Source organism: Pangasianodon hypophthalmus, chromosome 29 (assembly GCF_027358585.1).
Source record: "Pangasianodon hypophthalmus isolate fPanHyp1 chromosome 29, fPanHyp1.pri, whole genome shotgun sequence".
NCBI classification, from domain to species: domain Eukaryota; kingdom Metazoa; phylum Chordata; class Actinopteri; order Siluriformes; family Pangasiidae; genus Pangasianodon; species Pangasianodon hypophthalmus.
This window is the reverse complement of record NC_069738.1, coordinates 4,104,226-4,131,725: the sequence shown is the minus strand read 5'-3', so window position 1 is coordinate 4,131,725 and position 27,500 is coordinate 4,104,226. Positions and strand designations below refer to the sequence as shown.

Below are 27,500 nucleotides of genomic sequence, written 5' to 3'. Positions count from 1 at the left end.
GAGTTAAATTACTGCGTCCATTTGGTGAATAACGTGATTCTGATTGTGATCAGCACCACGGCCAGCGACACCAGCTACCGGACACACCTTACACACCTCTCACATGCGACGTGATGTAGGCGAGCCAGATTCAGTGCTGCTTGGGTGGAGGGTGATGATTAGCTCATTGCAAAAAACATTCTCTAATATTTAGGGGTGTCACGATAAACTCAGATTCGATCAGATACGATATGCAGCTGTAGATATACAATCCATTTTCGATACAGCAAAAATAAGCATTGGCTAAATACGTACCGTTCCATTTTCTATTCAAAGTAACGAAACAAAAGCTGTACATTAAAATGGAGCAAAATTAAACATGGCTTATTAAACATGAATAAACTCTGGCCAAGAGAGCTTATGTGCACCGGTGTGCAGGGTTGCCAGGTCTCAGGAAAAGTTCCACTCCAACAACTAGTTCACTCTCAAAAACTAGCGCAGAAAATCAGGAAGTAGTATTCTTTCTTCTTTTTTCTAAGTATTTGCGTTGGAAAAACAAGTTCATGTTGGTGTGCACACATTTCTGATTTGTTGTATCAAAACTAGCTCAACTGTGTGTAAAAAAATGTGACTTATAAAAGGGGTGTGTCTGAAGCATGGGGTGTGTTCTGCTTCTGTTTCAGAGGAGGGAATGTGTTTTTGATTAATAAATGTTAAATATTCATTACACCTGATATAATATAAGCACTATTTTATAACAAAAAGCTTCCTTTATTATGCAGAGTGCTTGAATGTATTTTTCTGACACACTGAAGTATCATTATGATACGATATGATATGAAGCCCATAGGGCTTACACACACACACACACACACACACACACACACACACAGGCTTACAGGAGAGCTCTTCAGTCTTGCCGGGCATTTTGAGGCTCAGGCTGCTGAGTTTGAAGGATCGCCCATCACCAGGGCTGAAATTCGGCAACACTACAGCTGAGCTCCTGCTGCGGCCAGGGACCATGTCCAACAAACCCACACACCCCAACAAGTGCACCTTCAGACTGCCTAACACACAAACATACACACGTATATACGTTAGGAGAGGATATACAGATATGAAGGATCAAGAAGGAAAAGAAAGAAGAAAGATGAAAGAGAGAAAATAAGTGTGGAGGATGATCAGTTGTGTGTGAGTATGTGTGTGTGTGTGTGTGTGTGTGTGTGTGTACCTGTGAGTGGAGATGGCTTGCTGAGCGTGCTGTACTGGTTGTGTACGTAGGGGGTGCTGTTTCGGCCACTGAACGCTGAGGAGGATGCCAGGATGAGTTCCTCTTTAATGAGACACGCTTTGGGATGATCCTCCGGAAGCTCCTGCAGCCTCTGCTCCAGAGACTCCTTCAACAAATCCAGCCTCTGAGATGCCTCCGTCAGCCTGCCCTGAGCCTGAGGGGAGACGGAGAGAGAGGGAGAGACAGAGAGATAGAGAGAGATTTTCAGAGAGAGAAGGATTTTTATATTAATGAAATCATTCTTCAGGTTACAAAGACATGACGTCCAAAAATAACAGAAAATGAATGAATCTAAAACACAACTGTCACATCCACCTCCACGCCTGCAGAGCACCCTCTTCCCCGAGTACTAATCACTTCCTCTACACACAACCCAGCTTCCTGTTTACAGAATATATAATGCACTGTTAAAAATTCAGGTTGCGCGAAGTCTTGCCTACATTTGTGAAAATTCTGAGCCTTGGATTTTACGATTGCTAGCTCTGTGTTTTGACCCTCGTCTGGTTTCAGGGCTACTCTTTGGATTTGCCTCTTACTGTTGTTATGTGCGAATGTCGACGCATTGATCTTGGATATTGTTTCAGATTTTGTAATGAACCACCTTCTCATGGATTCTTACTCCTTTCTTCAGCCCCGTCCATTACAACCACAACTACTGACACGTAGCCCTCAATGCCAGACTACTCCTTCTTGTTACTAAGTCTTCTACCCTTAATATATTCCTTCACCATTTTGAACTAATGCCAAAATGTAATCAGTTCATCTGGTGGCATGGAGGATGAGTCTATACAAATCCTACATTTAACCACTTATTTTTGAGATACTGCACAAGAATTTCCTGCTGATGGAATGAAAGACAAGACTGATGGAAGAAATCTTAGATATCCAGAAAATGTGCCTTGAGTTCCTGAACATGCATGTGTATGTAACATCTCTGTATGATAAACAGGAAGGAAGCTATTAAAGAGAAACTATTTTAGACATTTGACCTTGCTGTGACCTTGATCATGTTCAGATCAATTCCAAAACCACTCGTTCCTGAGATATTGCGTTAATGAGAATTTTGGAGGGATGGAAGGACAGACGGACAGCCTAGCCTTCATCTGTGTCAGTTTCTGACCACAGCACTACTGTTTTGGGTCACAGACAGTTTCTCAAACCTACAGTGACACAAAGGTGTTTAAAACCCAACAACAACAAGAACACTGCTGAACCACACACACACTATGCTGAAAATAAATAATATCTGTTTGATCCTTTCTATTGGTAGATGGAGCTGATAAGCTGTGTACAGTAACAGATGGATGACAACCTGTAATATCACACCTACACTTACCTAATATCTGAGTAAATGGCTAATATAGGTATAATTAACAACCTGGCACCTTAGCACCGTACTGTATGTGTGTGTGTGTGTGTGTGTGTGTGTTTATGTGTGTGTGGGTGGGTTCTTACCTCTGTGATAGCCTTCTTGTCCTGAGCTTTTCCTGCTCCCAGCAGTCTCAGCATGTTCTTGGCTCCTTCAGCCATGGCATGCTCTACACGGTAGTGATGCCACAACTCCTCAATCCTCAACTCCACGCCACACAGATCTGGATTTCCTAGACACACACAGACAGAGAGAGACAGAGAGAGAGAGAGAGACAGAGAGAGAGAGAGAGACAGAAAGTGAGAGAGAGTGAGTGAGAGTGAGAGAGAGTGAGAGAGAGTTCACAAAAAGGGACTGGAGCACGCTGCGTTCTTCAGATATTTTGGAAAGGGGAGCAGCTAGCAGAAGTGACACCAGCACTGTGGAATACAACCTGACATCATACTGCCTTTAATTTTCATAGGACTTTAAAGTGCCTGTGTGTTTGGAGGTGGTTGTATTTGTCCTGCGGGTGGCGCTGTGGATCTACCCAACCTGAACACACTGATGCTCCAGTCCAGATATATTTTTTACCAGGCAGAGAGCAGAGAAAGCCCATTAAAGTGCATTAAAGTGTCACTCTTCAATTTAACTCTCTCTCTCTCCCTCTGTGTGTGTGTGTGTGTGTGTGTGTGTGTGTCCTTTCTCCTCTCCATTTTCTCTCTTCCATAGTTGTTTTATTATTCATTGTATGTGTCTTATATGGATTTGATCCTAACCTAAAATGCAGATTAGTAGATCTCTTCAGTAAATTATCATTAGTGAATGTTAACATAATAACACTGTGTGCATCATGTTGGAATCCCATTGCAGCCGTGTAGTCAGTTTTTAATGCTAAAATGCCAGAGTGAGACAGGTGCGGGAATGTAGAGGTGGTGAGACAGGTGCGTGAGTGTAGAGGTGGTGAGACAGGTATAGGATTTTAGAGGTGGTGAGACAGGTATGGGAGTGTAGAGGTGGTGAGACAGGTGCGGGAGTGTAGAGGTGGTGAGACAGGTATGGGAGTGTAAACATGGTGAGACAGGTACGGGAGTGTAGAGAGAGGTGAGACATGTATGGGAGTGTAGAGGTGGTGAGACAGGTGCGGGAGTGTAGAGGTGGTGAGACAGGTATGGGAGTGTAGAGGTGGTGAGACAGGTATGGGAGTGTAGAGACAGGTGCGGGAGTGTAAATGTGGTGAGACAGGTGCGGGAGTGTAGAGGTGGTGAGACAGGTGCAGGAGTGTAAATGTGGTGAGACAGGTGCGGGAGTGTAGAGGTGGTGAGACAGGTGCAGGAGTGTAAATGTGGTGAGACAGGTATATATAGAGGTGGTGAGACAGGTATAGGAGTGTAGAGGTGGTGAGACAGGTGTGGGAGTGTAAATGTGGTGAGACAGGTGCGGGAGTGTAAATGTGGTGAGACAGGTATATATAGAGGTGGTGAGACAGGTATAGGAGTGTAGAGGTGGTGAGACAGGTGTGGGAGTGTAGAGGTGGTTAGACAGGTATATATAGAGGTGGTGAGACAGGTATAGGAGTGTAGAGGTGGTGAGACAGGTATATATAGAGGTGGTGAGACAGGTGCGGGAGTGTAAATGTGGTGAGACAGGTATATATAGAGGTGGTGAGACAGGTATATATAGAGGTGGTGAGACAGGTATAGGAGTGTAGAGGTGGTGAGACAGGTGCGGGAGTGTAAATGTGGTGAGACAGGTATATATAGAGGCGGTGAGACAGGTATATATAGAGGTGGTGAGACAGGTATATATAGAGGTGGTGAGACAGGTGCGGGAGTGTAGAGGTGGTGAGACAGGTATGGGAGTGTAGAGGTGGTGAGACAGGTATGGGAGTGTAGAGACAGGTGCGGGAGTGTAAATGTGGTGAGACAGGTGCGGGAGTGTAGAGGTGGTGAGACAGGTGCAGGAGTGTAAATGTGGTGAGACAGGTGCGGGAGTGTAGAGGTGGTGAGACAGGTGCAGGAGTGTAAATGTGGTGAGACAGGTATATATAGAGGTGGTGAGACAGGTATAGGAGTGTAGAGGTGGTGAGACAGGTGTGGGAGTGTAAATGTGGTGAGACAGGTGCGGGAGTGTAAATGTGGTGAGACAGGTATATATAGAGGTGGTGAGACAGGTATAGGAGTGTAGAGGTGGTGAGACAGGTGTGGGAGTGTAGAGGTGGTTAGACAGGTATATATAGAGGTGGTGAGACAGGTATAGGAGTGTAGAGGTGGTGAGACAGGTGTGGGAGTGTAGAGGTGGTTAGACAGGTATATATAGAGGTGGTGAGACAGGTATAGGAGTGTAGAGGTGGTGAGACAGGTATATATAGAGGTGGTGAGACAGGTGCGGGAGTGTAAATGTGGTGAGACAGGTATATATAGAGGTGGTGAGACAGGTATATATAGAGGTGGTGAGACAGGTATAGGAGTGTAGAGGTGGTGAGACAGGTGCGGGAGTGTAAATGTGGTGAGACAGGTATATATAGAGGTGGTGAGACAGGTGTGGGAATGTAGAGGTGGTGAGACAGGTATATATAGAGGTGGTGAGACAGGTATATATAGAGGTGGTGAGACAGGTATATATAGAGGTGGTGAGACAGGTGTGGGAGTGTAGAGGTGGTGAGACAGGTATAGGAGTGTAGAGGTGGTGAGACAGGTGTGGGAGTGTAGAGGTGGTGAGACAGGTGTGGGAGTGTAGAGGTGGTGAGACAGGTATATATAGAGGTGGTGAGACAGGTGTGGGAGTGTAGAGGTGGTGAGACAGGTATATATAGAGGTGGTGAGACAGGTGTGGGAGTGTAGAGGTGGTGAGACAGGTATATATAGAGGTGGTGAGACAGGTATATATAGAGGTGGTGAGACAGGTGTGGGAGTGTAGAGGTGGTGAGACAGGTATATATAGAGGTGGTGAGACAGGTGTGGGAGTGTAGAGGTGGTGAGACAGGTGTGGGAGTGTAGAGGTGGTGAGACAGGTATATATAGAGGTGGTGAGACAGGTATATATAGAGGTGGTGAGACAGGTATATATAGAGGTGGTGAGACAGGTGTGGGAGTGTAGAGGTGGTGAGACAGGTATATATAGAGGTGGTGAGACAGGTATATATAGAGGTGGTGAGACAGGTGTGGGAGTGTAGAGGTGGTGAGACAGGTGTGGGAGTGTAGAGGTGGTGAGACAGGTGTGGGAGTGTAGAGGTGGTGAGACAGGTATATATAGAGGTGGTGAGACAGGTATATATAGAGGTGGTGAGACAGGTATATATAGAGGTGGTGAGACAGGTGTGGGAGTGTAGAGGTGGTGAGACAGGTATATATAGAGGTGGTGAGACAGGTATATATAGAGGTGGTGAGACAGGTATATATAGAGGTGGTGAGACAGGTGTGGGAGTGTAGAGGTGGTGAGACAGGTATATATAGAGGTGGTGAGACAGGTATATATAGAGGTGGTGAGACAGGTATATATAGAGGTGGTGAGACAGGTGCAGTAGATATCTACCCTGTGTGTCGCCCGTGTGCTCCGTGGCCTGCTTGGCTTTGTGGATCTGCATGCGGATGATGTCGATCTTCGTCTTGCTGTCCTGCAGCATCTGCTGTGTGGCCTGCAGCAGCTTTTTGTCCTGAGAGAGACACGGGACAGAGAGCAGGTCACACTCCTGCTCACACACACCTGTCTCACATCATCAGCTCGTTATCACGCCCTCCATGAGGTTAATCTTGTGTGCTGGAATAGCAGTTCAATTTTGTGGCTTTTAGCAAACACACACACGCACACACACACACACACACACACACACACACAAAACAGCATGTGACAGGAAGGAAGAGAGGGTATGAGACAGAGAAACTGCTCTCTGAGACTGATTTCACACACACCATTACTGCACTCATACAGCAGCTACACAATGCCTGTGTGGAGTCAGCAGGTCACATAAACATTGATCAACAGATAATGATGCTGTAAAACAGGAAGCCTGGCTGCCTGGATTTGTGATCGGGCATAAAAAGAGGAATCGTGTGGTGGTGTGTTTTGGGAAAGTGCACGAGCAGAGACAGCACAGGACTCGGAACCAGAGCTCCTCCACTCCATTAGCACAATTACACTGGGTTACATCAGAGTTACCACAACACACCATGTAAGAGCCGTCCCAGATCTGTGTTACAGTTAGGAGGTTGCGACAATGTTGCGACAATGGGACTATTTAGAGAGTGTTGTGTTAGTCGGCCAGCTCAGTCAGTGTGGTTTATAAGGTTGTTATTGCGAGGGGTGTAAACCTCAGGTATACGATACGATTCTTAGGGCAACGATTCGATATTTGATGATACCAGTGAATCTGCTAAGATATCATACGATTTGATTTAGAAGATTAAAAATATAAGTTATACATAAATATAAACACACCAGTTAAATATGTAAACATTTACATATTTAAAGACAAATTGTAACACGTAGGTAAATGAAGTGGAGAGTAAACGCAGCTTATGTTTCATTGGGAGTTGTGTTCATAGCAAGGCACAATAAACTAGTATAATCCATAAAAACAGGCACAAGTTGAAAAAAACTCACAGAAACAGGAAACTAAGGTTTGGAACATAACAATAAAAAATGCACGATGAAACTTTGCAACATCACAAATAAACAGCGAGGTGTTACTAGACAAACTAATAAAGGGCTAAACACAGAACAGGTGCACACATTAGGAGAACAAACCAATGAGTGGACAGGGTGGAGACAGCACTAGAACCAGAACAAAGGCACATAGCAAGACATAAACAAAAGCACACACAGGACAAAAGAACAAGGCCAAGCAGGGCCGTGCTCAGCACCACACCACACACTGAGAGGGGGAATTCTTAACATAAACACTCTACTTTCACTCGTTTTAGTTTACACAAACATACTTTTTTTCGTTATATGAGGTGTATGCTGCTTGATGTAAGAAAAGGTTTTAAATAAATGCAAAAGATGTGTCGTAAACACGTTTTAACAAGTAACAATTTTCCAACAGTTTCGTATTGGAGTCTGTTTTTTTTGAGTGAGTTTGGGATTAGGCCTAAATTTCTTATCTTTCTCACTAGGATACTTTGCTAATAGGGTAGCTAATGAATTTATTAGCTAATGAATTTATCTGTATATTTACATGCAAATTAGAGATTTGTGTAACCGTGTCATTTGTGTTGTGTATACACTATATGGCCAAAACTATGTGGACACCTGACCATCACAACCATGTGTGTTTCTCCTCCAAACTGTTGCCACAAAGTTGGAAGCACACAACTGTATAGAATGTCTCTGCATTACAGTTTCCTTTCACTGGAACTAAGAGGTTCAAACCTGTTCCAGCATGACAATGCCCCTGTGCGCAAAGCGAGCTCCATGAAGACATGGTGTGAGAAGGTTGGAGTGGAAGAACTCGAGTGTCCTGCACAGAGCCCTGACCTCAACCCCACTGAACACTTTTGGGATGAACTGGAGCACCGACTGAACCCCAGACCTCCTCACCAACATCAGCGCCTGATCTCACTAATGCTCTTGTAGCTGAATGATCACAAATCCCCACAGCCACGCTCCAACATCCAGTGGAAAGCTTCCCAGAAGAGTGGAGCTTATTATAATAGCAAACATGGGGGGAATAAATCTGGTGTGATGGTCAGGGGTGCACAAACTTTTAGCCAAAAAATATATTTGAGCATGAGTGTGTGTTTATGTTGGTATCCCCAAGCACTGATAAGGAACGTAATGTGGTGTGTCTGTGTGTGTGTGTGGTACTGTTGGCATAGATGGGGGTTATGATGGGTGTATGTGTGGGTGTATGTCTGTGTGTGTGTGTGTGTTACCTTAGTGGCTCCGTTGGCGTAAATGGGGATCATGTTCTCTGCTCCCTGTTTGACCTTCAGCTCGATGTTGAGCTGCCGTTCCAGAGCCATGATGCGCTCCTGATTGGCTGACGATCGGCCCACCGTTCCCGATTGCGGAAGGTCATCTGGGGGTCAAACACACCATATGAGGCTCTGATGGAGTGATGAATCACATGTACTGTGTATGTGCACGTCATATCCTCACCCTTGTTGTCATCGGGTCCCTTCACCATGATGTGTGCGTCAAGCTCTTGCAGCTGTGTGTGTAGTGCGTCCAGTCTGCGTTTGGAGGAGCGTAACTGGTTCTCCACCTGGTGTGCATTGCGTTTGTCGCTGATGGCGCGCCGTAGGTTCTCCGCTCCCTCTTTGATCTTCAGCTCTTTGCGGATCTCTCTGCGGATTCTCTCGCGCTGCTCCTCCAGACGCTGCTGCACACCCGAGTCTGAGAAATCCGAGTTCGGGTCCAAACCTAGCTGCTCTAGGACCGAACCACCTGGGTCTACCTATGAGACAGAGAGAGAGAGAGAGAGGCAGATAGACAGACAGAAAGAGAGAGTGAGACACAAGCACGAGATCCACAGGGGTACATTAAATACTGACCCAGTATAGACCACACTCTGATCCTGTACATAGATACAATGGACAGACAGACAGACAGACAGACAAGTTGACTGACAGGCAGATAAACAGACAGACAAACAAACAGACAGGCCGATAAACAGACAGAGAGATAAACGGACAGACAGACAGATAAACAGACAGACAGGCAGACAAAAAAACAGACAGGAAAACAAACAAATGGACAGAAAATAGAGACGGACAGACAAACAGACAGACAGGTTATGGTACAGCTGATGTAAGCTTGATCATGAAACATTACCAAACCTGCTACTTAATGTCAGATGACTCAGAAGTAATGTTAATGCTAACTTTAGCACAGTTTAGGCATGTTTTAATAGCTTTGCTAAACTAAAATTACACTCGTTCAAGAACTTAGAGAACTAAGATGCATTACGTGTATTCTAACAAACTAATTTTTCATACAAAACGAATCTGCTTGTGAATTTGAGCTACTAGATAATCCTATGGCTGCCAGCACACACTAGTGGAGCTCCTCTCCAAACAGAATGTCGGTCTACGACTTAGGTGTCCACTCTTGTGGGTATCAGTCAGTCAGTCAGTTTGTCAGTGAAAAGCCTCCTACAGGAGCTACAGTGTGAAACGCTGTGATGGTTCAGGTGAAAGAAAGCATTAAATGTGTAGCACAAACCCACAGCAGTAAAGCCAAAGCCCTGAGTCAGCAACACTCGCTGGAGAAGTTATCATTGATTTTAGACCCTTCAGGCCATAGTGCATTACTATAGAGAGGACAAATACACAGCCTGAGTGCATTATGGCAAAAGGCACATTACTGTAAATACACCTGGGAGAGAGAGAGAGAGAGAGAGAGAGAGAGAGCACTGTCCCACATAATAAAAATCAAATGGTCCAGTTTGTTCAAAGCTAAACTGAGATTTACGTGCAGCCATCTGCCCTAAGTCCACTCATACCACAACGTGGTTGAATCCTCAAATCAGCAGGTATTGATTAATTTTCTATAACAGCAGCTCTGACAGTAGTTCTGGCTGTAACATAATTCACAGATTTATATTAATGTGCTCATTCTAACACATTATCTTTTCTACAGTAACAGCTCATTCACACTGACTTGTATCGTGAACACTCCACATAGATGGAATAAAAAACTGCTGATGTGGTGAAGCTTTCTATAAGGAGATACTGTATTTATGTAACATTTATGGAAGGAGTCTCCAGTGCCAGAGCTGTTTTATTCAAGACAGACAAAGAGAGGCTGGTGAGGGAACAATCCCAGGTACTATACTATATACAATCAGGTCCATAAATATTTGGACATTGAGAAAGTTAATGTTATGTTAGCTGTCTACCAGAAAATATTGGAATCAAAATCAGATAATGTATCTGAGCTCAAAATGCAGACTTACAGCTTTAATTTGAGGAGAGTTACATCCAAATCGAGTGGATTCTTTCCCTGGTGAAGAAAAAACCCTTCATGACAGACGTACGCATCGAAGTCAACAATCAAGAGACAATTTCTCCAGAGTAAATACACAGGGTTTACCACCACTGGTAAGCCTCAAAAACAGGAAGACCAGAGTTTACCAAAAACATCTAAAAAAAAAAAAGAAAAGAAGAAGAAGCCCGTACAGTTCTGGAACAACATCCTATGAACAGACGACACAAAGATCAGCTTGTAGCAGAATGATGGGAAGAGAAGAGCATGGAGAAGGGAAAGAACCGCTCATGATCTGAAGCGAACCACCTCATCTTATAGCGTGGGTGTGTACAGCTGCCAGTGGAACTGGTTTTCATGTATTTATTGATGATGTGAGGATGAATTCTGAAGTGTATAGAGCTTTTTTTTATTATTATCTGCTCACATTCAGCCAAATGCTTCAAAACTCATTGGACGGAGCTTCACATTGCAGATGGACGATGACCTGAAGAACAATTCGAAAGCAACCCAAGATTTTTTAAGGCAACAAAGTGGAATGTTCTGCAATGGCCAAGTAAATCACCTGAGCTGAATCCAACTGAGCTGCATTTCACTTACTGAAGGAAAAACTGAAGACAAAACGCCCCAAGAACAAGCAGTAATTGAAGACAGCTGCAGTAAAGACCTGGCAGAGCATCACCAGGGATGAAACCCAGCATCTGCAAAGGATTTACAACCAAGTACTAAAAATGACAATTTATCATTGTTACTTCATCCTATTACTTTTGTTCCCTTAAAAAGAGGGGGAGCACATATAAAAACTGCTGTAATTCCTACACCGTTCACCTGATATGGATGTCAATATCAAATAAAAGCTGAAAGTCTGCACTTTATATTCATTATTTAACTTCAACTCTGATATACTGTGGTAGACAGCTAAAATAATATATTGGTAAAGACGTCATTATGACTGTGTTATACTGTGTGCTTTTGCTTGTGTATAAAATGACATTCCAGGAAGTGCTCGCTCTTTTCTTTCACCTTCCACCGAAACCAAAGCGAAACCAAACTAAACTAAAACCAGGTATCAGCAGTACAATAAAATGTAGATGGCATTTACATGGCAAAGGACTAGTCTGGGGATTTTAGGTAAGGTACTGAGATTTTAGAAAATGTTTTGGTCATGTGACCTACTACTGTTCAAGCACAGCTTGCTCAGCCTGGAACTAGTGCTTCTAATAAAGGCCAAAACAATAAAGATATGAGGTGTAGGAACTGCGCATGGAACCTTTGGTGTAATGACCATGTGCGCATTGTGATGACACGCCCAACTCAACATATCGATCACAATTACTACAGACTTAACAGACATAGGTTCAGACATAGGTTCAGAAATCTAATAGTACTTAAGTTGTTTTACTGTGGGTTTAAAACTCAACGATGCGTCCAGTGGAGCGAGGTTACTCACGAACACAGAGTCAGATCTTTGCATCCTGCAACGCAAGAAAGAGTTCTGACTCAGATCGATGCTAACATGATGACAAAAGCATTAAATTAGATCAGAATCAGAAACTGTTCCAACACCCAATGATTGCTGGATGTGATATGGATGAACGTGGATGTCTCACACACACGCACGCACACACACGCACACACATAAATGATGGCACCGTTATCTTGCAAATGCTCAACACAACTATGCACTTCCATTTATTTTCCTCCTGCTCGCTCTGCAAAACACACACACACACACACACACCCACCACATAATACTGTGCTCAACAGGCCAGCAGTTAGTCTGTCGCTGAACTTCATTAGAGGCTCACAGAGGGTTTGTAAAGCAGAAGTCAATGAAGTGTCGAGCTGATTACACAGCAGAAGCTGATTCAGTCCATCAGGGACACGTCCACAGTGATTACCTTCACAACCACTCAGATATCACACAACATTTTACTAAGCACAAAGTGACAGGACCAACATTCTAGATCATTGTAAAAACACACACACACACACACACACACACACATATACACACAATCCAGTCATTCATTTATGTGTGGATTCACAAAACTAGCCCTCTGTGTAAAATACTCATGTCCGGGACTTTGATCAGATTACACATCACTGGAAACTTCCCATTTCTTCATGACCAGTCACAACAAATCCAGACACACTTCTGTGTGTGCACAATCTGCTTTCTAGTTCAGAACACACACAACAGAATGATATTAGGGTTTGTGTTTGTGTAGTGCAGCAATTAATTATTTAATATAGCAATAATAGAGTCATGAGACCATTTATTAGCGAGTTCCATGGTTTGGTTGCCTGGAAACATAAATGATTAGGCTAAAAAAAATGGTTGCTAACATAATATAACACCATATTGTGAGGTTGGTAGTTCAGCGTATTAATACAGCCTATGAGTAACGGGTGTGTGTATGATTATTATCCTATCCTGTTTGCACCCTCGACAAAAAGCTTGCAAGTCATTGAGTAATGTTTCAGCTATGAGCTGTGCTGATTTCTCCTCAGCGCTCCCTGATCGTACGACGACTAGCACATGCTTCCTCCAAGACACATGAAGCCAAACGACTGCATCTTTTCAAAGTGCTGCTCAAGCTGTATCACAAGGAAGAAGGCGCTATCTGCCCTCTTCCACATACGTGAGCTCACAGACACCCACTCTTGGCTAATATTGCTCTGATTGACAGGGGAGAGAGTTTGCTCCTCCCACCCAGGGAGCATGCTCAGTTTTGCTCATTGTCGTGATTCGAATTCGCAGTTTCTGCATGATAAGGCGGATAACGCTTTTCCGTTGCACCACTCGAGAGCCTCCGAATGAAAACTTTTGTTCTGCAGACATCATTAAAGAATTTATTTTTCTCTTTTCTGCTTGTAAATAAAAAACTAATAGCCCAGATACAAAATCTACTCATTCTCAGTGACTTGTCCACTCCTGACATAATCCAGAAGCTAAAATAGCCTAAAAGTTAAAAGTTACTATGTCTTTAAGGTGAGTGCTGAGTGTGTGTGTGTGTGTGTGTGTGTGCGTGTGTGGTGAAGCTAACAGGCCACACAAGACCTGAGAGTTCTGTACGCTCTGAGGAAGTCTTACAGAAAATGGCTGCTTCTACAAGCATATTCGCTTTGTAATGCGAACAAACTTCAGAAATACGGAATGTGATTTCTAGCTTCAGCTTGTGTTGAGATTTTAATCATCACTGATGGAGACGCAGAAGCACGGACGTGGGTATTTATGGTCTGATGAGTAATTTAGGTAAACTGTGCCTTTAAATGTGACTTCCCCTTTAATAGAGTGTGAACACACAGCGGATGACACAGCATAGGGGTTAGAAGGATGAACGTCTAAACTTAGAACATAACTGTTGAAAATGAGGCACACACACACACACACACACACACACACAGTGCAAAGCCCAGACAGGTAATCTGTCTCTGCACACCTTGTCTGCTGCTTAAGTTGGCACACTTTTACACATTTTGTGTGTATATAGGTTATGCTTCAAAATATTACATCTATAGCGTAATATATTCAGCAAGCCACAATTTTTTTAACAATATGCTCACAGCTAAATGTAAGCCAGTAACTAACTAAAGAGCAGTCTATTCTCATGCTAGTCACTGACCTGTTTCCTTGCATTTAGGACTGCATCCACACTTGCCATTTTTTTTTCTCACCCACCAGAACCCAATTTTTTTTTGTAATCCTATGAGAAGTGGCCGCTTTTAAAAAAGTGCTGCTGTCGGCATTTTTTTTTGGTCACAGGGGAGCTTGGAGAAAAAAAAAGTTCAACTTTTCAGAAAAGTGCCGAGTTACATCAAATGCTTTTTTACCTCCTGACAATCAGGTGGCAAGTCGGGGAGCAAGCGAGAAAAAAAAACATGGAGGACAAAGTGGTGGTGAAAAAACGAGTTCATGAATGGAAAATATTTCATTTCCAATATTCATCATAACTAAAAATATCAGTGTGTGTATGTTTAGGACATTTAGAAATATATGTGTGATGTCCCACTTTAACTGCTGCTGCAGATGCAGCTGTCAAATTTCTGCCTCAAAAGCTACAGCAAAGTCAAACAACCTCATCATCAGCAGAGTTCCACCAATCTTTACTTCACCTGCACTACTGATAAAAATAAAGCTAATCTACAGAACAATCTCGGCTAGTCGATGACGTTAGCTGATAGTAAAAACGCTCTGGCCAGCACTATTTCTGGAAAAAAAATTAGTGTGAAGGCAGTCTCAGGGTGCTTTCACACATGTAGCATTTATTGTGTTGGAATGGAGCCCTGGTGTGTCTTCCTCTTTGGGCAGATGAGAACACAGCAATCACACTCAGGTGCAAGAGTGTCTGAGCGAGATGGTCTCGATCCGCTTCCAAGTGAAATCTGCTGCAGTGAGAAAGTGATTCGACTCGACTGCAGGAAGTGAGTCAAACTAGCCATGTGTTTTGGGTCCAGAGAGAAATGTAGCACTGCACAAGTGCCATGTGTTCTAGAGATCTGGACCAATAAACAAAAAGAGAAAATAAACCTGATTGTGGATGCGCTACATAAACTGTTTTAAACTAGTTATTTATAGAATTATTTAGTAATTTATTCAAAAGAAAAACCCAGAAACAACAGCCAGTGACATCACCAACAACCTCCACAGGGCAGGGGTGAAGGTATCACAATCCATACAACAAGATGCAATGCACTCATCATCAGTAAGAATCAGAAGACCAGACTGGAATTCACAAAGAAATACAGAGATGAGTCACAAAAGTACTGGAACCAAGATTAACCTCCTCCAAAGTGTGGAGAAAGAAAGGATCTTCTCATGATCCAAAACATAAGAACTCATCTGTCAAGCATGGTGGAGGTAGTGTCATGGCTTGGGCTTGCATGGCTGCTCCTGGAACAGGCTCACTCACTTTTTATTGATGATCGAACTCATGATGGTAGCAGCAGAATGAATTCAGAAGTTTACAGAAACATTCTGTCTGCCAATTTACAGAGAAATGCATCCAATCTAATTGGGAGGAACTTCATCATACAGCAAGACAATGAACCAAAACACACTGTCAACTCAACAAAGGACTTCATCAGGGGGAAAAAAGTGGAAGATTTTAAACTGGCCAAGTAAATCACCAGACCTTAATCCAGCGGAGCAGCATTTCACCTCCTGAATCCTGATGCCATCTCTTCCCCATGTAAGGGATGCACATGATGTAAAAGAAAACATGATTCATCAGACCAGGCCACTTTCTTCAACTGCTCCACGGTCCAGTTCTGATGCTCACGTACACACAGTTAGCCCTTGACAGGTGCCACTGTAACGAGGTATTCAATGTTATTCACTTCACCTGTCGGTGGTTTTAATATTATGGCCGAACATGTACATATGTGTGTGTGTGTGTGTGTGTGTGTGTGAAAGTCAGCAATAATCTCAACATGTTTTAAAAATGGTGCTTGCAAATGGTGCAGTGTTTTAAGAGGAAGCACCTAAACCTGAGATTCAAGTATGACTCATGATACTATATGCAAAGGTGCAAAACCAGGGCAATCAGAGAAATGCAGAGAATGTAAAAATCTTGATGATAACAATGTCAAACCATGATGCAGAAAGCTGCTTCAAACATATCACACTCTTTATACTCATATCACGCCTTATCACTGTCCATGTACATAAATCCAAATATTAACTATTCCTTGCTGTACCTAGAGAACATTTCACTCTTTGGAGCTTTTGTTGTCTGATTTGCGCTTGGCTGTTCCTCCTGTGATTTTCTTTTCCTGATAACGTGTCTGTCCATTTTATGTGATTTTAAGACGTTCTAAAGGTGAAGACACTTTTAGCCACGAAGAGTGATTTGGCTCGCTTAATGTAATTTACGTTTAACTCTCACATGCTAAGAACTACAATCTCATGACATGAACTGTGACTAATTTAATAAATGTCTATTCTCAGAGACTTTGGACGCTCCACATAAACAGACTGAAAACTGCATGTAATCGTTGATATGACTGCAATTTAGCATCTAGAGAAGGAGTCTCCAGTGTCGAGCTGTAACTTTTCCGACATCTTCAGGACAGAGGAGGGAACAACTGCTTTAATTTAAGTGATAACAGGAATTTATTTCAAGGACACTGAATGCAACTATAGATGGATAAAAAGTTCATGTCATTCTCTAATAAATAAAAAACTGGCAGATTGCTGTGGTATAAGAGGAATAAAACACTTATAGGAAAATCATCAACTACAGGGTGGTAACAGTAAGACCGCTTCATCACACCACCCTGCTGTTGATTATTTTCCTGTAACAGCAGGACACTGAAGTGATCGGACTGTAGTGTGCTCTAGCCCTCACCGTTAAAATGCCAACCACTGGGGGATTTTTTTTTTTGTACTTTACTGGAACTTTCTTATGATCACATGATGTCTGCGCTGATCCAGGTCAAAGTGTCAAACTGCGGCACGTTTGCAGAACATAGACGAAGGCAGGGACACGCCCACACAGGCTGAATGAGGAAGAGCCGTGACACACGCAGAGCTCCACAAGACCGCTACAACATCACGAATACACACCTGACTCTAAACACAGCATGAAAATGATTAGGAGTGACATTAAAAACGCTGAGTGCTGTGTAGCCTAAAAAAGTGTCAGTTTATGACACACAGTATGTATCGTGATATTTGGCCAGGAAAGTTGCACCACTTTTTTTATGCAAATGGAAATCTTATTCTTTCAATGGAGCAACAAAAATTTAATAGCACAGGAAAAGGAAGGAAAGTGAACTAGTGCTAAAATATATCTCTGTGAATACCATCAGTGTTATAAAAGTCCGGATGATGTAACTTTTCACGATATCAGAAACACATCGTCATATCGGCCAGCCCTGCAGTGAAGCGGTAAAGAAAGAAAGAAAGAAAGAAAGAGGGATTTTCTTTACATCAGTGAGTCCTTACCTGAGTCTCGGCCTCGGCAGTGTCAGAGAGGAAGGAGGCGTCGGCTCCATGCTCCTCTAAGCTCTCACTCAGCGCTCCTTCACTGGCCATCACCTCCTCCTGCCTCTTACCTAAATCACCTCTCACCTTCCTGGACTGTAACTCTAACCTCTAACCTCCTTGACTCAAAAAACTCTTTGTCTCTCCCTCTTTCACACTCTCTCTTTCCCTCTCTCTTTCTCTCTCTCTGTCAAGTCTGAATCTACGCTCACTTCCGCCACACACTAGCAAAATAGAAAGACTGACACACAACGAAGAAGTGAGAGATACTTGTCACCGCCCCAGTTTCCTGCTCATATGTTGAACTAGAAGAAGGTCTTTGCCAGCTTGCACGTCTACCTGACCACACAACACACACACACACACATAAGCAAGTACAAGGATAGTGTGATTTCAGAAGCCAACTTCCTGTTGGCAACTTCAGAGAAGCCCGAATGACAATGTCCCAGTAGTGGTCGGAAATTATGACGGTTTAGTCGTCACGTGTTGCACCAGCATGTATTTACATTTTATTCTATTTAGTTTGTTTTATTAAAAAAGATTTCTTCTCATCACTAAGGTTAACGATTATGGGTTTAGCACAATACACAAGTCATTGGAAATGTGTGTGTGTGTGTGTGTGTGTGTTTTGAAGTTTTAATGCCTGCAGGTTCAGTTGCAGTTATAAATAGCTCCAGATTGTCTCAGTCAGACGGGCAGGACAAGAAAACACAATACACACCTCTACCCTCTCTGTCTCTCACTCACTCTCTCTCTCTCTCTCTCTCTCTCACACACACACACACACACACACACACACACACACACACAATATCTGATCAAAAGGCCACAATGACAGTAAGGATAGCGCTAACAATCACTGCTGTTGTTGTCTCTGTTTATTTTTTCCTTCTGTGCCTGGTTCATTCGCTTGCTCTTTTTCTTCTCTTTAAGCATCTGCTGTGTACCGCACTCACAATCTGCCTTCCGTTTCAGTATCAGTCATTAAAAACATCCTCCTTCGCCTTTACTTTGTTTTTTTCTGCGGTGCTGCAGTTACGTGGTGTGGGCTGACACGCAGGGGGTTTAAAATAAGCAATAGATTTGTAATACACTATTTATTACACTCTCCACTTTTATTGTTGAACCTTGGTAGTGTGTGTGATGCTGGCAGACGCCGATCACTTACGACACTTTATTACTAGCATGCCATTACGTTAGCTACCACTTTTTAGCCTCGTCAGTTAGGTTTCTGGACCATTAGACCACGGGGTCTGGGCAGCACACGTGATCTTTTAGTGACTTGGTGGGCTAGCTAACGAATTTATCAACCCTGCTAATCCTAGATTTTAAAAAACTCACACAACAGTCACAAACTAGATAATCAAGCTAAGACAAGGTGTCTCACACACACTAGAAAAGGTTTTTTTATGACCTGTTTTTTATGACCTCAGAGACGGTTCTCTGCGATCTTCTGTCTTTGGAAACCACACTGCAGTGAATCTTACCTCTTTGACTTTTTTTTTTTTTTTTGGTCTGAGCCCTGTGATTGGCTGTTGCCTTTACCGGTTGTCCAATAATATTTCGATTCTATTTCCTATGAGTGAAAATTCTACCTTGGGGTAAAGGGAGCATAATTTGGGTGGTGGTTTATTCTTAGTACAGCAGTGACACAGTATTGTATGTGTGTGTGTGTGTGTGTGTGTGCGGTGGTCGACACTCAGCACTTACTACACTCCTATCTTGTTCACTTAGTAGTTATGTAGTTATAGATGTAAGACTGTCTTTTTTTTCCGTAGGCTTCATCTATTGATCCCTTTCGATTAATGGACAGGGTAGAGGAGAGTTTATACACTGACTGACTACAGTGAGTAATTGTAATCCTACAAAGAGACCTGTACGGGATATGGACCTAATAAAACACCCAAAGAGCGTACATACTTGGACTGGAATCTGTCTTAGTTGCGAGTCACTTTGGATAAAAACGCCTGATGCATGACTACATGTAATGAAAATGAAAATTTAGAGCTAGCCCCAAGGCGGCCATTAAACGTTCTGACTAAATCTCTAAGCCAATAACTCATTACATCAGTACGGCTCTTCGCGGTTAGTGCTGCATGATAGATTAATCCTGAGCATGAATAATTTTGAGTAATAATTATCTTTTCATATCGCAGCTTCTCAGCATTTCTTCTCAGTTCTTCTCAGAAATCCGATAAGCTCATCTAGGCCAGGTTGAGAGAAAAGTTCATTAAATATAGCACAGTGGGAAGAAGAAGGTGATGATGTTGTCAAGGTGATGATGCAAGAGAGAGTGATGAAGTGCGGTTCCTCACGTCGCCTTCACACACTTCACATTCAAGTGCGGCAGGTTCGGACTACAAGAGTCTATGGATGTGACGCTGCATTCTGAACACACACACACACACTCTGTCTTATACACACACATTCACTCTCTCTCTCTTACACACACACAGATGGGCACTCACTCATGCACTTTACCTATCTTGCTCTCACATCACAGAGAAGCTCAATTAACACACACACACACAGAAAGAGAAACAGACAGAAAGACTGCTGCTGTGAAGGGAAAGATGTCGTCTTGTTACTCACAGATGAGGGATGTAATTATTCAGATTGCATCCTCTCCTTGTTGCATTGAGTCACGTCTGAATCTAACGCTACCTGTATCTGATTTTTAAAGGCAGTGTACATGTAGTCTTATCCGTATCCCATAATCCTGTGCATCAGCCAGAGCAGCAGCCAGAATGTAAATAAATGGCGACAGTGAAAAATGTTATTTGTAGATGTTTTTTTGTCTATTTTGAGAATAATCGCTCCATGTGAGAAGAAAAAAGCATTCCTGTTCCTGTTGTCGGGAATTTGAATCCCGATGATGTCACAGCCATCCACTGCTGGGAGCCAATGGAGGAAAACTGTCCGTGCTTTCTGGCTGGGCATTCTCTCTCTCCCCTGTCAAGCACAGCGAAACTAGCTGATCGTGGGCTTCTGTTAGCTCGTGTATGTGGAAGAGGGCAGATAGCACTTTCCTCCGAGTGTGTTAGGCCGCCCTGTGGGGCAGAATGAGACGTGGTTGGCTACACGTGTCTTGTAAGAAGATGTCGTATGATTGGGGAGAGCTGGCTGGTGGACGGGAAACCACATTCGGGAGAAAATGTGTTGGGGGGAAAATGTATTTCTCAAAGGTACTTAACTCTATCCAGCAAAATGGACTTTTTGGGGTTAGTGAGTATTAGCGTGTGTCCATATCTTAGCAATGCCACAATGTATCCCTCCTTCAGAAGGTGTCTCAAACCGTATCCTTGTATATATCAACGCCGATATCAAAGCACGGATTTCTGCGATGCTGTTTAACACGAAGGAATAGACAGCAAGGCATCAAGACATCTGCTTTCTGTTTCCAATTTGCGTTAACTCTTTTTAAATGGCTAAACGATAGAACATTTTGAGTTGTGCATTTATTTTTAGCTGGGTAAAATCATTTTTGTCTTACTGCTCACAATAAAAATGGCTCAGACAGGCCACTGATGAGAAACACCAGAAAAGTTGAGCTAGGGCATTCTACACTGGTCTTGTTTCACACTCACAAATCTATCTTTGTCCTTAAATATACATTATAACTACACAACACACAGATTTACTTTCCCCAAACCAGAAGTGACAGGAGTGAAAAGGGCCTGGACTTTTTAATTCAGGAAGAAAATCTGCTGAGAGCTAAAAGCTGTGAGATGAAAGAGGCAGCCAGTAAAGCAGTAAAGCAGTAAAGCAGAGCTCCAGCTTTAGTCCAGAGATTGCTGCCGGATTATTACTGAGCTTTCAGAAATATGGGTAGAGACTGGAAGAGTGTGAGGATAGACAGAGAGAGATATGGAAAGTAAAAGGGAAAGGGAACGTGAGACGTTTACATCGTCACTATGACTGAAAGCCTGAACATGGAGGAATTCTTTGAGACATTTCTATGATATATAATATGTATAATAGTTCCATAAGAAACTTCAGAAAAACAGCAGCATTGGATTAAAAAAATGTGAAATTGCTCAGTTTAGTGCTACTTTTATTTAATGTCAACAAAAAAATACTAAAAAGGAGACAGAAAAACGAATGATTCAGTTCAGTTTGTAATAGTTAAAATAAAAAGTGCAAAAAAAAACATATCTTAATATCCACTATATTTCAGAAAACTGTATTGTGACAAGATTGATCAGGAAATTGATTTCATATTATCATCATAATGCCCTGACCTACAGCCTGAAGGGTTTTGTGCTGAGTTAAGCTGAACTGTGTTTGGTTCAGAAGTCTTTATTTTAATGTGTGATAGACACTAGGATGTTTTTCAGATATAGAAAAATGTCTGAACATGTTTTCTTACTATGATGAATTTTTAGTTTTGAAAACCAAAGCTTAACATTCTTCGAGTGACTCTACGCACTTCATCCACAAGCTAATGTCAGTGACTCGTGTAACTTTTTAAATTGATCTTATTGTAACACTTAAACTTGGTATTATGGGAAAAAATATTTTTTGTTCTATCTGCATTGTTTGGAAATAAGTTAATATCACATTTCAGGTAATGGAACAAATGTGTAATTACGGCATGAGCGGATTCCTCCAGAGCTTTCTCTCCCCCGACCGGCTGAGGTCACAGAAATATAAAAATAACCAGCTGATTTTAATGGACATCGAAAGCAGATTAAAAATGATTATGAATGCAGGGATGAAGGGAGCTCCGGTGGAGATGATGATTATCCACGGTTCTATCAGCTCTAGTGCGTGTGTGTGTGTGTGTGTGTGTGTGTGTGTGTGTGCAGTCATCAGCCCTTGTTTTTCATTTTGATGGAGCTATTGCCCATCAGCATGTGTGCACATTAACATGCAGAAGTACTAGTGCTTAGCTTATATTATCACGCACACACACACACACACATTGGATTGGAGAGGCACTGAAGCACTTGCTGGGTTCTTGAGGCAGAATGAGGATTCAGTCTTGGCGTGGATAAAGGTCTTTTCAGCACAAGTGAAAGAAAAAAAAGCCAAAGAAAATTCGACCTGATCAAAGAGCCAGGCTGTGAAGGAGAAAAACACATTTACTGTAAAGTGTAACAGACTCACTAACAACACACTACTGCACACACTTCTCTGATTAACACTCTACACTCTACAACAGACTGAAAAATTCAAGATCAAACCCACTCAAGGACGAGAATATCAATCAAATCTAGTGGAGTAAAATCTGCATATATCTATTTATTGCAAATACTACAAGCTATTGTCATGTCCCTGTCCAACCCGAGTGCAGGGTGGGTTTTCAGAAACTGCTGATCTCCTGGGATTCACACCATCTGTAGAGTTTACACCGTATAGTGCAAAAAACAAAAAACATCCAGTGAGCAACAGATCTGCAGGCGGAAACGCCTCGTTGATGAGAGAACGGCCAGGCTGGTTCGCTACGGTAACTCAAATAACCACTCTTTACAACTGTGGTGAGTAGAAAAGCATCTCATGCATGACTGTATGAATGTGCAGCTGACAAATCTGCAGCACTTATGTGATGCGGTCATATCAACATGAACCCAAATCTCAAAGGAACGTTTCAAACACCTTGTGGAATCCATGCCATGAAGAATCGAGGCTGTTCTGAGAGTAAAGTGCGGATCCCGTGTCCGAGTCGCTGTATTAGTGTCGTGGTTTGCGCTCTCAAGTTACGAGTTACTTTCACTTTTTCTTCTCACATGAACTCCCTTCTGTTGGCGCTCAGGTTAAGGCCCAGGCTCAGGTTAAGTTTTCACATTTAAGGTTGAATTGGTTTTTTTTTTTTCTGACAGAGCTGATGTGACGCATGTGAGCTCCATAACGCTCTGGGACACGGAGATTGTAGATCTGCTGGAATATCATCTCGCTTTGTTAAAAAATCTGCTGTAGCGGATAATGGGTTTTGCAAAGAAACTCACCGCTTATCCTCCTAAACAAACAAGTTCATGTCTAATTCATGTCTAATCACAGAGCTGTGGATTAAACCAGTGACAGGTAATGAATATCAAATGAAGCTCTGATGTCAGTTTAAACAGATTGGGTGATGAATTCTGACATCACATCCTATTGGTCATGTCACATGACCCAGTTAGCTGAGTAGACAATGCTTATGATCTTGTATGTCAGTGTTTATTGTGATACATCCAGAGAAGAGCATAATTAACTTACTGTTAATGACTAAGTTACACCAGGCACAAACTGGAGGATATTTGAGACAAGTTTCTTCTCTCTAAATGACAGGAAAAAACGTGTGAAATATTCATGTTTAGTATGATACCAAGCTATTAATCATTCAAACAAAGTCTGAATGGGAGGAAAAAAAAACAGACTTTTGATGAATCCATTCTCAACACTCTGGGTGGGTGTGGCTTAATATTCTAATGAGCATGCCTGATTGACATCTCTTTGCCTGAGACTCCTTAAACTCAACAACACAATCAGGGAGAATCAGGACTGATCAAGTTATAGAGTCCTCACACTAGGCTACACTCGCTAGGTTCAGGGTGAAGCTTGCACTAAGTGACTCTTTATGTTGTTCTGCTTTGCCTACATCTACATATCTTAGATTGAGGCATTAAATTGAAAGCATGGACTCATCCCTAACAGGCTTTGTACTGCAGATTGTAATCCTCAAGACCCTCTTTTAAAATATTTTAAGCACTAAAACATAGTGTCTAAAAATGTAATGTATTTAATATGTTATACGCTTAGTTACTAAACAATGAAGGCTAGAGATTTAAGACCAGCGGTAAAAAGAGAGAGCAGATGGGTGGTGGTTGTCTCCATGGCCTGGACTTTGTAGCTGGAGATGAAATGACAATGCAGGATCGTGTATTTACTGAGATGCAGTTTGGAAATCTCAATCTCTGAAAGTGATTATGATGCCCACTTCTGCCAACGACTGGCCAGTAGTGACATATTAAGAGGTTGGAACCGGCCATGGCTTCAACTCTGCTGCTGTGACAAGATGACCAAGGTTGAGGCTCTAGGACGGGGGTCATCGACTGGAGGCCCGCGGTGTGGATGCGGACCCAGCAAAGCTTCACCGAACCGAGTACTCGAGAAAGATACTGCAGCAGAAGCGATCAGTGTGTGAAAAGAAAGTGTCCGTAGTTCAGCTTCTGTACAAGATCCTCTATTGCAGCTTATCAGATTGCATGCTTTTATATAAATTATTTAGTTAAAGGCAGAACACTGGACCAGAGACTAGCTAGAGAGAGCTTGGGAAGTCAGAAAATTAGGGTGTTTTTTTTTATCCATTTCATGTACCCTTTCTTGGCTGATGACAAAAACAGACTGTTTAAAGATGACAGAACAGAGAAGGGTGTGTTTATTCTCAATGTCTCGTCTGTTCAGAGCAGAGATGTGCAGCAGGACGTAAAGTAATGGATGACAGTAGTTTTTACTTTAACAGTGGCGGTCAGATATGATGTTTATGGGATAAACAAAGGCCACGTTCATTAACATGAGAATGTCCAGGTTGCATGTGTGACACGTTTACTGCATTCATTCTTTCATCTTCAGTAACTGCTGTATCCTGGTCAGAGTTCCAGTTTAAATTACTAACTTGTTTATATTTTGGGAAAAGAGCCAACTACGTTTGTTGGAAATATTACAGGCAGTTACAGCGAGCTTGGTCAGGCATTCTGTGGGAGTGGCCTTGAGTGGGATTTAAAAAACAGTTGTGCACAGTCCTTTACTTCAGAGTGTTACTTCAAATTATTGTATTTATAACCATGAACTAATCAGTAAAGGTTAATCATGGAAAGGTAACTGTGGTTGCCATTCAGTCATGTTAGTCGCTTATCTACATCACTGGGCCTTCTGAATTTTTAGTTGAACAGCACTTCTCTAGAAGTTCCAAAATGTCCTAGAGACATCACCTATAGATACTTCCTGTTTACTTCCCCTGCCTCCTTGTTTGATGGATAACCTCCAAACAGCTAAGACCCTCCTCCTGTTGTAAAAAATAATAATAAAATAAATTAAAAAAAAAAAAACTATGACTGTTCCAGGCAAGAGAAATGAATCACCCTGTGGTGGCAGAAAGAGTGGTCCAGGACACGACAACATGTTGGATCCGGCTAATCTGATTAGTCCCCGGCAGCGATGACAGCTGTGAGTGTTAATGAAAGAGTGAATGCTCACGGACAGCAGGCGCGTGGATTCATAATGAATCCGGAGCCGAGGGGCAGACGGTGGGATCACGCTGAGAAAAACACGGCGTGCACGTTTCACTTGGCGGATCGATACGGAGTCATTTAGTAAAAAGCAGAAAGAGAGCACGAGATGGAGCAGGTGCAGCGTGGGTAATGACAGGCTTCTTACAGAGCTCTGAGAGACAGAGAGAGAGAGAGAGAGAGAGAGAGAAAGAGAGAAAGGCATGAAAAATGAATGAGCGCTGGGAGAGAAAACAAAGAGTGTGGGACCGGATGAGAGGGAGAAAATGATGGAAAATAAGAGAGAGAGAGAGAGAGAGAGAGAAACACTGTTTGATCTCTTCTTCTGCAGTAGACCAGAGGCCATGTGTGTGTTTTACACATAAAAAAGAAGGAAAAAGGAGAAACAGACAGGAGAGAGAGAGAGGGAGAGAGAGAAAGAGAGAGCAATCAGACACAGAGATGAAAGTTATCGTGTAGAGAGTGAAGCTTTTAGAGTAAACCCCACAACACCCCACCCTTGAGTAAGACAACTGTAGCACTCAGACCACGCCATCACACTCTGAAAAGCTTCAGAACGTGCTTTCGCAGTTCGTGTGGGAATTGATGAATTTGAAAAATCTAGGAATTATAGGAATTCCCGAAATTTCCCAGTGAAGGTTCTTGCAGCAGCGAGGTCTAGAGAGCTGCTCAAGGACAGGTGATGAAAAATGTGGCATCTACCTTACCCGATCACACAGTTTGTAGAACAGTGCCTGTGTGTGTGTGTGTGTGTGTGTGTGTGTGTGTGTGGTGTTTGGTATCTTTCCATGCCCTCTCTGTCTATCACTTTCCTCCGTGCAGGTAGACAATGACACAGTCTCACTGGCCGTCACGTCCTTTCTTCATTTTCTGTTTAAAATCTTTCTTAACATTGATTTTGCTGGAGCCAAAGCTAGCAAACTAACAAAGAGCCTGGGTCACTAGACCATGCTGCTAGTAACCGCAGTAATTTAGCCAACAAAACACAGTTGTGTCTGTGTTTCCTTGTTTTCCTTTATTCTTCCTGAGGAACGTGATGCATCACAGTATTGGAATAAACGGTTGGAATAATCATATGGAATGGGAATACTCTGCGCATCAATGGAAGTCGAAATATATTAAAAATAAAGACCAACATACATCAATAGGCAAAACAGATAACACAAAAAAACCCTCTCTGGAAATAGCTTAGATTTAAAATTACTGTGAAGAAGCAAATGACTTTCCTGTGATTTTGACCTTGATTTGGATTCGGATTAAATAACTGACCAGGAGAGATTAATTGACTTAATTGCACTGTGCTTGAGGAGAAGTGGGTCTACTCTTCACTTCACTAATCTCTGTCCATGATTATAGTAAATCAACAACAAAACTCATGCTATTAGATTTTCTTTTTACTCTCTTCTCACTAATTCTGTAAAACAGAGCTGCTAGACACGGGCAAATCTCAGAATCTGGTCTTACATGTTCAAACTCGCTATGTCAGCACAATGTTCACGAATCAGGCTACATCGCAGCTACATCACAAGCAGCTCGTTTGCAAAATTTGTGAACGTTTCTGCATTGCGCCGTTTTGGATCACGTAACGCTACATAATGTTCTTAGCTTGAGACATGTTGTAGTCAGTCGTTTTTTACGTGGCTTGAAGATGCCTCAAAAAGTAAAAAGCGATAATGATTCATCTTGAGAGGAACGTTGTGTGGAGGAAGTTAAATCTGCCTGTTACATTGCAACAATGCATACGTAAAGTACTAC

The 27,500-nt window shown here is 42.5% G+C and overlaps 1 protein-coding gene across 3 annotated transcripts in view; it reads right to left on the bottom strand.

The window, feature by feature from the left end:
- The window catches only part of pkn1b (protein kinase N1b), a 47,482-nt gene that overhangs the window by 17,272 nt on the left and 2,710 nt on the right, over window positions 1–27,500 (bottom strand). For 2 of the 3 annotated variants that reach the window (XM_053231526.1, XM_034301577.2), the window contains 6 exons: window positions 8,718–9,015; window positions 8,492–8,637; window positions 6,153–6,273; window positions 2,726–2,871; window positions 1,211–1,424; window positions 879–1,046 (listed from right to left, as the gene is read on the bottom strand). In XM_053231526.1, coding sequence (XP_053087501.1) covers window positions 879–1,046; window positions 1,211–1,424; window positions 2,726–2,871; window positions 6,153–6,273; window positions 8,492–8,637; window positions 8,718–9,015 — 1,093 coding nt within the window. Of the gene's footprint in view, window positions 1–878; window positions 1,047–1,210; window positions 1,425–2,725; window positions 2,872–6,152; window positions 6,274–8,491; window positions 8,638–8,717; window positions 9,016–17,496; window positions 18,000–27,500 lie in introns of those variants that run through there. The other variant, XM_034301576.2, reaches the window with a different exon arrangement.